Source organism: Myotis davidii, unplaced genomic scaffold (assembly GCF_000327345.1).
Source record: "Myotis davidii unplaced genomic scaffold, ASM32734v1 scaffold147, whole genome shotgun sequence".
NCBI lineage: Eukaryota > Metazoa > Chordata > Mammalia > Chiroptera > Vespertilionidae > Myotis > Myotis davidii.
Genome location: NW_006383010.1, coordinates 8,689,378 through 8,702,296, shown reverse-complemented (window position 1 = coordinate 8,702,296; position 12,919 = coordinate 8,689,378). Strand labels below are relative to the sequence as shown.

General features: G+C 38.4%; 1 protein-coding gene across 4 annotated transcripts in view; it reads right to left on the bottom strand.

Moving 5' to 3' along the window:
- Positions 1–12,919, bottom strand: part of L3MBTL3 (l(3)mbt-like 3 (Drosophila)) — a 93,961-nt gene that overhangs the window by 24,842 nt on the left and 56,200 nt on the right. For all 4 annotated transcript variants that reach the window (XM_015557832.1, XM_015557834.1, XM_015557835.1 and 1 more), the window contains 3 exons: positions 9,391–9,467; positions 4,833–4,918; positions 2,738–2,848 (listed from right to left, as the gene is read on the bottom strand). In XM_015557832.1, the coding sequence (XP_015413318.1) occupies positions 2,738–2,848; positions 4,833–4,918; positions 9,391–9,467 (274 nt within the window). The remainder of the gene's footprint in view (positions 1–2,737; positions 2,849–4,832; positions 4,919–9,390; positions 9,468–12,919) is intronic.

Here is a 12,919-nt window from a genome sequence, read left to right as displayed (position 1 = left end):
AGTGGGGAGTGTGCAGGAGGCAGCTGATCGATGTTTCTCTCTCATCGATCTTTCTAACTCTATCTCTCTCCCTTCCTCTCTGTAAAAAATCAATAAAATATATTAAAAAAATACTTTTAGAAAATGCAATGCCCTATTAAATATACGTATTTTACATAATATCCCTCCATCAAATGCATTTTAGCTATTTTTTTCCTTCATAAATAATTACAAGATCTCTCCAAGAGGTTTTACAGAGTGGTCAGTGCCACCATCTTTACTGGGCACCAGGTAAAAGGGCTGGTGGTCTTTCAGGCATGGTCACTAAGAAACAGCTGCATATCTTGTAGTATTACATATTTTTTATCTTGTAGGGTGGAAGATATACTGACAGGCTATATACATGATGGGATATAAAGTAGGTTTACAGTTGTGAGACATGAAACAGAGTCGATTCTTGTATCATTATTTATTAATTAGAAGCCCAGTGCAAGAGATTCGTGCACTTGGGTGGGGGGGGTCCCCTCAACGCGGCCTGTGCCCTCTTGCAGTCCAGGAGCCCTTGGGGTTGTCCGATTGAGAGCTTAGACCCGCTCCCCACTGAAGCTTGAGTGGGCCCAAGTCTTCAGTCGGACATCCTTAGTGCTGCGCTTGCCAGCTGTGAGCCCGACTTCTGGCTGAACAGCACTCCCCATGTGGGAGCGCACTGACCACCAGGGGGCAGCTCCTGTGTTGAGCGTCTGCCCCCTGGTGGTCAGTGAACATCACAGTGACTGGTCGTTCTGCCGGATTTGTGCAACGTTGGGGTCCCTTGGCCTGGCCTATGGGAATTGGGCCGAAATCAGCTCTCCAACATCCCCTGAGGGGACCCAGATTGTGAGGGGTGGTTCTTGGGTGATGCACCCTGGAATCAGGCTCCCTACTCTCTGGTTCTGGGTGCATCACCTGAGAACTGCAACTGTAGTGTCATGGAAACTCGGCAGCTCCTGCATTGAGCGTTTGCCCCCTGGTGGTCAGTGCGTGTCATAGATACCAGTCGGAGCGTCTGCCCCCTGCTGGTCAGTCATTGCACATCATAGCTACCGGTCAGATGGTGAAACGGTTGGACAGTCGCTTAGGCTTTTATATATATAGATTATTATATTGTTTTCCAAATAAACAACTATACATCTACTTTTGCCCCATACTGTATGTTTTAGTTTTAAATCAAGTTTGCTATCTAGGTTTCCTTTTTAAAGTCTATGAGTCTCTTACTCCTTACAAGACATTAAAAATTCTAGAAGAATTTTTAGACAATAAATATTCTAGAAGAATGCATGAGTGAATGTATTGGTAATCATAGAGTGGAATAGCCCTTCTAAGCAAGACTCCAAACTCAAAAGTCATAAAATAAAAGACAATTAACAAGAAAATATATTTGAGAAAGGTTAACATAGATCTTCCATTTATAAAATTTTAATATTAAGTAATTATATAATGTTAAAAATACTGAATTAAATGTTAAAATTTCTATTTTATAGAAATACCACATTTGAAAAACCTCATACTCAGGTTTTTCATGTTATTTTACAATTTATTTTCTTATACATTGTCTCACTAAAGATATTTAAGGGTTTGATTTTTTAGCAAAAAATTAGACTTCTACAGCTTAGGACTGTGGCCTAGTTCTGCCATTGCCCTTAATTAATAAGGAATTCATTATAATCTTTCTTAGCCCCAGCCTCATTGACAAAATAATGATAATAACATAAACCTCTCACATGATTATCACCACAAATGTTACCCTATACACCTTGTAAATCTAACATCTGGCTGTGGTTAAAACTATTGTCATACCTAACAGATTCTAAATGATCCTGTGAAGCAAGCAGAACACACATTGTTCTAGTTTGTGGCGAATTTAATGCTGAAACCAGAAACCAAGACAAGAAGCTCTGTCTCCTCCCCCGAAGCGGCTGCCACCCTTCACTTCATCACACCCAGACGTGACAAGCCAGACCCATCCTTCTGACATCTGCTTACTTTTAGGAGAGGGACCCGGCTTTTAGTACCCCAACTCTAACTAAAAACCGATTGTATTGCCGAAACCGGTTTGGCTCAGTGGATAGAGCGTCGGCCTGGGGACTGAAAGGTCCCAGGTTCGATTCTGGTCAAGGGCATGTACCTGGGCATGTACCAGTAGGAGATGTGCAGGAGGCAGCTGAGCGATGTTTCTCTCTCATCGATGTTTCTAGCTCTCTATCTCTCTCCCTTCCTCTAATAAATCAATAAAAATATATTTAAAAAAAACGATTGTATTCATAAAATTATTTCTCTTTCCTTGTCCTGTATTAAAAGACAAGATATCCTTCTGAAAAGTCTACATCTAACATACCCCATCAAATAACATTAGCCTTCAACTTTTTTTAAAAAGAGCATACTACTGGATAGTAAGCTATTCTATTCAGAGGAAATGTCTCTATTATCTACGTAAGAAGTCTTCTCTTAATTATGACTGACTTTTACTATATTCAGTGTGTGTTTGGAGAAAGTAGACATGACATTAAAAGCTAGTCATAATTAAAGAAAAAACTTACATAGATTAAAGAAAAAAACTGGGTAAATACTGACTATGAAGATGCACAGACACTTAATTTGCCTAGCCCTGTGGTTTTACTAATTTAATTGTAGGACTTTACAAATTAAAGATCTGCTGAAGTTTCCATCCAAGACGTCTTGCAACAAAAGGCAAAGCAGAACCACAACAGAAAGCACTCACTTTTATTCGGTGATCATCTGTGTCTGCAACTGTGGCCACTCTAATGAACATGGGATTTCTTTTGTCTATGACCTCCAGCTTCATTTTTTTCTGGAATCCATGTGGAGGTTTCTGCCACAAAAGGAAATTTTATACAGTGAAATTAAGGGGAAGAGAAGGTAGGCTCTATGTCACAAAAATAGAATTAAAAAAAATTAAATTAAAAAAGATGAGCCATTCAGAAAACCAGCCTTTCAAACCCTCAAGTGTCGAGAATGGCTTTGGACGTCACCCTCCCTTATCAAAAGCACAATCCCACATCACATGGCCAAACCTAGTCTATAGAAGCAAATAGAAAGCAAAAGATCTTAAGATGAAATTAAAAATATTTTGATTAGTCGCCGAAACCGGTTTGGCTCAGTGGATAGAGCGCCGGCCTGCGGACTGAAAGGTCCCAGGTTCGATTCCGGTCAAGGGCATGTACCTTGGTTGCGGGCACATCCCCAGTAGGAGATGTGCAGGAGGTAGCTGATCGATGTTTCTCTCTCATCGATGTTTCTAACTCTCTCTCTCCCTTCCTCTCTGTAAAAAAGCAATAAAATATATTTAAAAAAAAAGAAAAATAATTTAAAAAAATTTTTTTGATTATTTGATTAGCCACAGGGAAGATAGAATTTTTTTTTCTCATCAGAGGGAGCTACCTTGGTAAAAATCAACAAGCATGAAAACTATTTTTTAAGAGAACATTAAAATGTCAGAATTAAGACATGAAGATTAAAGGTGGCAATGAAAGCAAAAAGCCAAAGATATCTTTGAAAGAAGAAAATTAGCACTCAAAACATACCATATAAAAAAACACACACACACACAAAAAAACAAACATGCCACATCAAATCACTCTAGTAGGAACAGGAATGAGATTAAGGACTCAAATGGTCAGCAGAAAGCCTTAAACCTCTGAAAACGCTAGGGCTACTAGTAGAAGGCAAGGTAATTATTTGCTATGTTAGACAAATATCTTAAATTTTCTGAAATTCACACCTCTCTTCTGTAAAATGGGTGAAGTAAAAGTGTTTCTCTGAAAATTAAGTGCAAAAATTATGTACAGCATACAAAAGAATTAATACGGCACCTAAAAGCCAACTAGAGAAATCTTAGAGAAATCATTAAAAATCCTAGCAACTTATACACAAAAGGACAATTTAAAGAAAAGTATTGTTTATAATACGCGCAACATAAAAATGTTTATATTTAAAATATCTTTTTTTACCTTTAAATTCATGGAAAATATAAATTATGAAGCAAGTTTTTTGAGATGGGAAAAATTTTTAAATACATTTTATTTCTTATTCTTCCCTTACACAGAAATGAGGTTTACTTTGAATTTTAACACCAAGAAACAATGACCCAAGTATAGGAAGATAATATAAAAGCAGATGACCTTGTATTTTGGTAAGTAAACATGCTAATTTATAGCAACAAAATAAAAATAGCACCTCAGCTTGCCATAAACAAATTAAAAGGAATTATTGGATATAATTTACATTAGAAAACAATGCCCTGTCCTGCTTGGTCTTTCAGAATACCTAGCTGACCCTGGCCAGTGCGGCTCAGTTGGTTGGAGCATCCTCCTACACACCCATTAAAAGGGGTGGCAGGTTCGATCACCTGTCAGGGAGCATACCCTGGTTGTAGGTTTGATCCTCAGTCAGGGCATGTGCAAGAGGCAACCTATCAATGTTTCTCTCTCACATCTATATTTCTCTCTCTCTTTCCCCTCCCTCCTTACTCTGTGTGAAATCAATTTAAAAAGAATAGCTAAAAAAGAGTAGTTTGTTGTACAAACAACTGACTCCACACCAGCTCAAACAGAATTATTTTCCAAGGAGCTTTAAAGTACAAAATGGAAGTAGTTTTTAGGTGCCAACAACAAAAACAACAGTAACAATTTTGACTTTCAAAATTATAAAAATTCAGAAACATCATTCTGGCCTTCTGTTTCCCTCCCATTCCTATTCCAATTCATCACTACTATCTCTTTCTGTTCTTAAATTTCAATGAATGAACATTATTACTGACACAAATTAGTCAAACAGTATGAAATATACTCTCTCACCACTTTGAAAGCTCTTGCAGGAGCAGGCAAAGAATTGGTTTCTTCTAAATATTTATCCCAAGAAAAATGTTTCACATTTGGATAACCTAAGAGTAAAAAAAATTAAATCCTATTAGGTTTAACCAAAATGATAGTGAGAACCACAAATTGACCTATAATAGTATGAAATGCTATCATTATAACATAGGAAGTTATGTTTTTATTATACATAATAACTTTAAACTAGTTCCACATTCAGAACTATTTATAATAATGAAATTGCTTTCATCTTGATCATGATTTCCCTATCAACTTTTAAATGAAAATTTTATATGTATATGTACAATTTACAGTCTCAGGTAAGAATAGTATTATAACACAAGACACATATAAAAACACATTAACACACAAGCATAAATACACTTTAATCTTGCAATTTTACTTCTAATACTCTAGGAAATTCTCATATGTATTACAAAGACATTTGTAGATGTGAAAATGTAAATACCAGTTAAATGACCATCACTATAGAACCGTGCAAAAAGCTGTATAGTACATATAAAAGAATTTATTAAAAAGAATGAGGTAGATTTATATATACTAAAATGTGATATATTCCAGATATATTGTCATATTGTTAGATAAAACAAACATGACAAAATATACCATGTCTAAAAGGAACCGCCCTTCTTCCCTCCTGCCCCCTTGTCCTTTCTCCAGGGTTCAAATTCCATTAGGCAGCCCCAGGCAGGAATGAATGGTAGCCCCGAACAAGAATTAACCATAGTCCAGTAGAGTGGGAAACTGACTGCATAAAGGGGACTGACAACACCAGTAAACATATTATAAACAACAGAAGCCAGATTTCTCATGGACTAAAACGAGAGGTATAATTATGCAAAGTAGAAAACTAGAATAAACTCAGTATTGTGAAATATGAATTAGAGCTAATAATAAAAATTTATGGTTTTTAATATGTATAAATGACATAAAAATAACGATGAATAAATTGTTATATATTTACATATTTCCTATGTCTACTGAGAAGATGGAAGCAGCAACACCCCAACAGCAATGAGCCCATCTTGTGCCCAGATCTTACTTTCTAAATATCCTCCTCTAGTAAAAAGAACCATGCAGACTGGGGGAAACGGTTGCCTACAGGGTTGGGTCAGGGAAGGTACAAGATGAGCCTAACTGAGCCAGAAAGTAGGACGTTCTCAAAAGGATATGGAAACCAGCTTAATGCGGCTCCTACTGGCCAAATCTGTGAGAATCTAGACATGGAAACAATGCTGGTAACAAATTATAACCCACTGATGACATCAGTAATCTATGGGTCCCACCGATACCAATAAATTAAATGCATAAATGGGAAGGCAAGAAAGCTATTCTTGGCAGAGGAATATCAACTCATTATGTACAAGGAGCAATAAAATAAGAAAAATCACCAATTAGCGACTTTCGGAATAACAGTTCATACTAGAAATATCAACAGATGCCAAAATCGGTGAGTGACGTAGGAGTGAGACACAGGATGTTTATACACTCCCAAAGCATCTCCATAAACTACCTTGGTGGAGAAACCTAGAGAATCTTGATCAATTAATGGTAAAAATCAACCAGTAATGAGACAAATTGACAACAATGTGCCACTTGAAAGAATGCAAGAACACAGCCTTGTTTCTATGATTTCCTGCCCAAAACGCATAACCTGGGTCTAACCGTGAGGAAACACCAAGCAAACCCAGACGAAGTAACGCTCTGCAGAACGAAGAGGCTAATCTGCAATCCTCACACACTGCAGTTATGAAAGCCAAGGAGAGCCTGAGGGAGACTAGAGGGATAGACAACTAAACGCAATGCTTGATCTTTCTGCTGTAAATGCCATCACTGGTACAACTGACAAATTTGACTGGGTCTACAGTACTATTCTGTACTATTCTTGCAGCTTTTCTGTACATTTAAAATCATTTTCAAATAAACATTTTAGAGAGTAAATATGCAAGGATTTCTGTGTACACAAACATTTTACAACATATTTTTAAGGACCCCATCTTCCACAATTGAAGTCACATTAAAGCTGATTGCATGTATGTGCATATATAGAGGCAAAGAGATTTTTCTGGAAAGACACAGTGGTTATCTTTATTTTCACTCTAAACTTTGTTTTAAGTATGTCTTAAATATATAATTTCAATAATTCAAAATAAACATCATTTTAAAAGGCATGAAGACTAATTCTAGGGGGAGAAAACAGATTTATTATGTCAGACAGAACACAGACATGGCCAGCATGTGCTCAGGGAACTGATCCACAAAGTAGCAGGGGTTTCAGAGAGCAGCTGATATCAGAGACCAAAGCCAGGAATGTGCCCACAGCAAAGGGACCGGAGAAAGAACACCATTTATGTCATGGAGTGAAAGAGTAGAGTAACATCAGTATAGGCCCTACATGCCAGTCGCATCACTTGGAAGGGTTTTTTTTTAAAGCTAATAAAACTGTGTGTATTACAATATATATCACATAAAATTTACCATTTTAACCATATTTAGGTTAAACCACATACTGTATAGTTAGTGGCACTGATTATATTCACAATGTTGTGTGTTTGGCACTTTTTAACATGCAATTCTGTATTTTCTTAATTTGTCAAAAAGCTATATATTTTCTTTTCTAATGAATGGTAGAAGTCCATGAAAGGTTTTTGCCTCACATCAGAAGTCAGCAATCATGCCTTACACCACACCTTCCCAGGTACCTAACCCAGTGCTGTGAAGACATAACCAAGAATCTGTTGTTCACTGGTTCTGTTTATTTACCAGCTCCTTGATCACGACCAAAAAGGCGGTAAGGAAAAAAATAAGACTGATATCAAATTGGGAAATCTAAAGGAATCCTCAGCCCTTAGCCGGTTTGGCTCAGTGGATAGAGCGTCAGCCTGCAGACCAAAGGGTCCCAGGTTTGATTCCAGTCAAGGGCACATACCTTGGTTGCAGGCTCCTTCCTGGCCTGGGCCCTGATCAGGGCACATGCAGGAGGCAACCAATCGGAATGTTTTTCTCACATCAATGTTTCTCTCTCTTTCACTCTCTCTAAAAATCAATGGAAAAATATCCTCAGGTACAGATTAAAATAAATAAAAATAAAGGAATCCTCACAGCAATTTGGATGGTGAAGGTGGTGATCATTATTCACCAGCTCCTAATATTACATGAGTCACAGGACACAGGAGAACTGATTAGAAGTCTTCCAGGCAGCACCACATTTGGGCCATAAAACTGCTAATACCTAGCTTTAACACTTCATGATTTATGTAAACATTCTTTCATCTTCAAAATGGCTCGGTAAATCAGTAAAGGACACAGGCTTCTGTTTCTTCACATGAGAAAACTCAGAAAGTGGAAGGGATTTGCCTCACCCATCACAGGAATGGATGGTCCCCTGAGAATAAATGTCCAGACACTCAGTGAGATACAGTAATGAGGAACTGGGGACAACCTAAAAATGGAACCACCTGTTAGGATGGAACGAGAGATGTATCTGAAGCTCCAAGCTGAGTCTCTGCTACTTTCATGCAGCGGGCAATATCCACCCGACAGCTCCCAGCAAACCAAGGAGCCATCCTTTCCCTGAGATAATGGTCATCTTCATTACTCGCATGAGTGTCCACAAGCAACCTCTATAGCCAAGTGGCTGCTGGGAGCTGATGACCCTGTCTTTTTATATAGGCAGTGGTCATGGCACCTTAAACAGTGATGCTCAGAAACTCAATGTCTTAATTATTGTGAAGCCACAGAATCTGTTCTTTAGCACATGAAGATAAACACAAATTGACGAAGATGACTATTTATCAGCAATTCCACTGTTCCCTGTTAGAGAGAGTGAATAAGCTGAGACGGCACTAGGCTGGGGGCAGGCAGCTGAAGTACCTGACACCTTCAGCGGGCAGAGAGGTATTAATCACTACCATAAAGCTGTGAAACCTATTTTCGGAACCAGGAATCACAACAGAAAAAGGAAAAGTGAACGCGTGAGTTCTGATCTAGGGGGAAAAACCCGAATCCCACTTCGACGTGCACATTGTGCTTTCTGACTGACCTTGACTCGGATGGTCCAGGCCCCACCCACAAAGGCTGCCGTACGCCCATTTCTCTAGGCTCGTCAAAGCCTTAGACAATTCACTTCTATGGTTAGACAATATATTTAAATGAATTTCCACTTGAGAAATGAAAGGTCTTTTAAAAACAGAACTTGCTGTTTTTCCAAACAAGGCAAAGGTAGGAAATCTGGAGACTAAGGCAACGCTTCTATACTTTCAGGTGTATCGAGTGTCAGCACTCTACTACTGCCTGCAGACGGGCCTCTTTTTGCGAATCAAGTTTTATTGCAGCACAACCATGCTCATTCATTTACATACTGTCTGTGGCTGCCTTTGTGTTTCATCTCAACTGAATAGTTGTGAGAGAGGCTGTATGGCCTACAAAGTCAAACACATTCACTACCTGGCCCTTTACAGAAAACATTTCCCGACTTCTGATATATGAGAACAATACTAGACGTACAGTAGACACAAACCTGGAGGAGTGATAAGTGCTCTTCTATGTTCTTTACACCAACCAACAGGATGAATGTGTGGACTGGATGCTTCGCACCTGTAGATTACATAAATTTAAAAATTGTAACTTTCTGGATAAACTGTCAAGTACTAGTAAAAGTAGAAAAACAGTAATTAGAGATTGTGAACACCTTATTACAATCAATCTTATTTGGAAAAAAATTGCTAAACCAAAGGATCTTCCACTCACCTAATATATTAAGACCAAGAACTGATCACTGCATGTAAAGGCCATTAGTAGGGTCCCTGATAAGAGCCGTTTTAGGGGAAATGGGTCTAGGAAAGGGCAAAAGCCTGACTAGAGTGGGTTTAAAAGGAGGAAGAAAAGATGGAGACAGCTAGTACAGAAAATATGCTTAAGGAGTTCTGTTCTTCAAGGAAGCAGAGCTATGAGACATAGATAGCAAAAGGGAAGCTTGTTTGTTTGTTTCTTAAGTTGGGAAATATTTAGGGGAAGCTGCTAAGGCACATATGGAAATTCTCTGTACTATTTTACAAACTTGAAGTTTACTAGTAGAATGAATTCAAAATAAAATGTTTTTTGAAAGGATGAGAAATATTACTCCATTTATTCAAGAAATATATGCTGAGCAACCACCATGATCAGGGCACCATCCAAGGTGCTAAGACTTCAACAGCTAGGGAAATAAACAAAAATCCCTGCTCCACAGGAATGATTCAATAGACAAGGGTGACCTACTGATGCAGAACTGACTCAGGGAGGGAGGGGGATCCTGCAGTTACAGAGAAGGGCCTGTCTGTGGGCAGAGACCAGGAAGGTACCCAGCAGACGAGATACTGGAAGCATGTGAACATCCCTTTGACTGTGTCTTTTTTCTCAATGCAATAGGAAGCAAGATTACCAGCTGAGAGAGAGAATAGGTAAGGGTGTGTGTGAGAAATCTGAGGAGGAAAAATAGGAGTGAAATTTAGTGGTCTGAGAGACTGGGCAAGGATCTGTAGTAGAATTATAGGGCAGAACTAAGGGCCCACTTGAGGTTAGCGGTCGTGAAGGAGAAGTCAAACCAATCAGCATGGTGTGTGCGTGTGTGTGTGTGTTGTGTGTGTACACACACTCACCTCTTTCTCCAGCTATACTCAATTGCCTAGGCACAGGCATACAGCAGGCAGAAAGTTGGATGCAACCAGAGTTGGGATTTTGCCAGGCAAATACAATATTCATGGGAGTACTATAATCCTGCATAATAAGAGTCTAATATGCTAAGTGTCCAGTCATCCATTCAACCAATCAAAGCATAAAATGCTAATGATATGCTAAGGTCGCTCAACCATTCACTATGATGTGCACTGACCACCAGGGGGCAGACAGTTGACCAGTCGACCAATCACTACAACATGCACTGACCACCAGGGGGAAGACACTCCAACCGGTAGGTTAGCTTGCTGCTGGGGTCTGGCTGATCAGGACTGAGCGAGATGGGCCAGACACGCCCTTCCGCAGTCCCTCCCTGGCCCCGATCATGCATCGGTGGGGTCCCTCAGCCTGCGTCCTCTTGCAATCTGGGACTCCTCGGGGGATGTCGGAGAGCCGGTTTTGGCCGGATCCCGCAGGCCAGGACTAGGGACCCCACTGGTGCACGAATTTGTACACCGGGTCTCTAGCAGTATTACAAAATAAATAGGTATATAGAGGCATATCACAATATCTTCCTTTAAAAGTTGGGAGAACATTTCCCATCTGTATTCTCAAAGGTAATAGGCAAAATGAAGTTAAAAAAAAAAGTCAAAATACTTTAGGAAAATACTACATCTCCCTCTTAGAGATTTATGTAACATATCATTAGCATATTAGACTGTGAAGTTATGCTATAAACAAACCAGTTTCAAATGGTTTAACCCAGCATTTCCTAAAGATATTTCACTGTGAAGTGCTACTTTGGTGGGCAACCCATTAGCATCATGTGGAACAGCAGTGTTCTGCAGAACACTATTTAGGAAATGTTGATCTAAGGATGCCAAAGACTCCAATCTTGCTTTATAAACCAGATCTGTTGAGTCCATCCTAAAAGATCAGAAAATCTCAACACAGTCCTCTAGATGGGGAACTAGAAGATAGAAAGCCAAGACGGTAACAATGGTTGGAGTTTCTGGTGAATAAACAAGCAATACAAATAAAGAACTTTCTAAGAAAAAATTTAAGTGAATTACATTAACATATAGGCACCACTTTGCAAATCAACCTTCCTAAGTGAACTGTGTTGAGTAACCGAAGGTGAGTTTATGTAAACCCAACTTAATGCTGATTTTTCTCAAAATTATTTTAGTAGAAAATCCCTTTAAGTGTATAATTAAAGTTTCTTCTTTTCTTCCTTTATTCATTTATCTCCTACCCACCCTCCCTCACACTATTTATATTTTAATCCTTACACCCAAGGATATGTTTCTTGATTACTAGATGGGGTGGAGGGAGAGAGAGGGAGAAAGAGAGAGAGAGAGAGAGAGAGAGAGAGAGAGAGAAACATCCAATGTGAGAGAGAAACACCAATCTGCTACCTCACATACGTGCTCCCAATAGGGATCAAACCTGCAATCTCTTGGTGTATGAACCGCACTCCTACCAACTGGAGCTACCCACCAGGGAACAGTATTATTTTTCTTAACCTATACACTAGGGTTAAAGATTTATGTGCATGTCATTTTAAAATGTGAAAGGAAAACAAGCACTGTTAGGCCAACAAGTTCATACAGCAACTGGGACATTTCTTACAATATATATTTTCATAAAATATACTTTAATACACAATTCCTTTGGATGCATTCTGTTATAAACTGAATAGACAAAGCTATGAAGCTCTATTTCCAGCTATACTATTCTTTTTCTAGACAGTCATTTGGCTATTATTAGTAATGATGCATTACCTTTATTTTAGGGACATTTTTATTTTAGGGACAGCTGTTAATTTATATAGGGCTCATTTAAAATGAGAAAAAAAAGGAAGAACAACAAAAGAAACATGTAACATTTGTTTAATTTTTTTTTTCTTCTCAGGTAATTATCAAGTACTTTTTATAATTATCTGCCAGGCTCATGGTGATTAAAGTAAGAGCATTAGACATTACTAATTCTTTTGATTTTTATTAGATTTCTCTATAAGTTGCAAATAAGAAAAATACTGCGGTATATTTTGACCACGCATTCCTGTATTACCTGAATCTTATATAATAAGGTTTTAATCTTATCTAAGTATTTCTCAAAGTCACCATTTAAAATAAACAAGGAAGCCATATCAACCGAGAAAATGAAAACAGCCCTATCTGTATCTAGTTAACTTAAACCCTCTCAATAAGCAGACAAGACTTCATTCAGAAGTCGGAATGCTGAAGAATCCTTTCAGCTACTATTGTAACACAAGTCATCTTAGTCCCATCTAGTGTCCAAAAGCAGAAATGTAACCAAGAAGAAATACAATGAAGAACAGCTAATGTAAAATAAGAGTTTGCCAAATCTTCGATTGCTGTCTTTTCTTT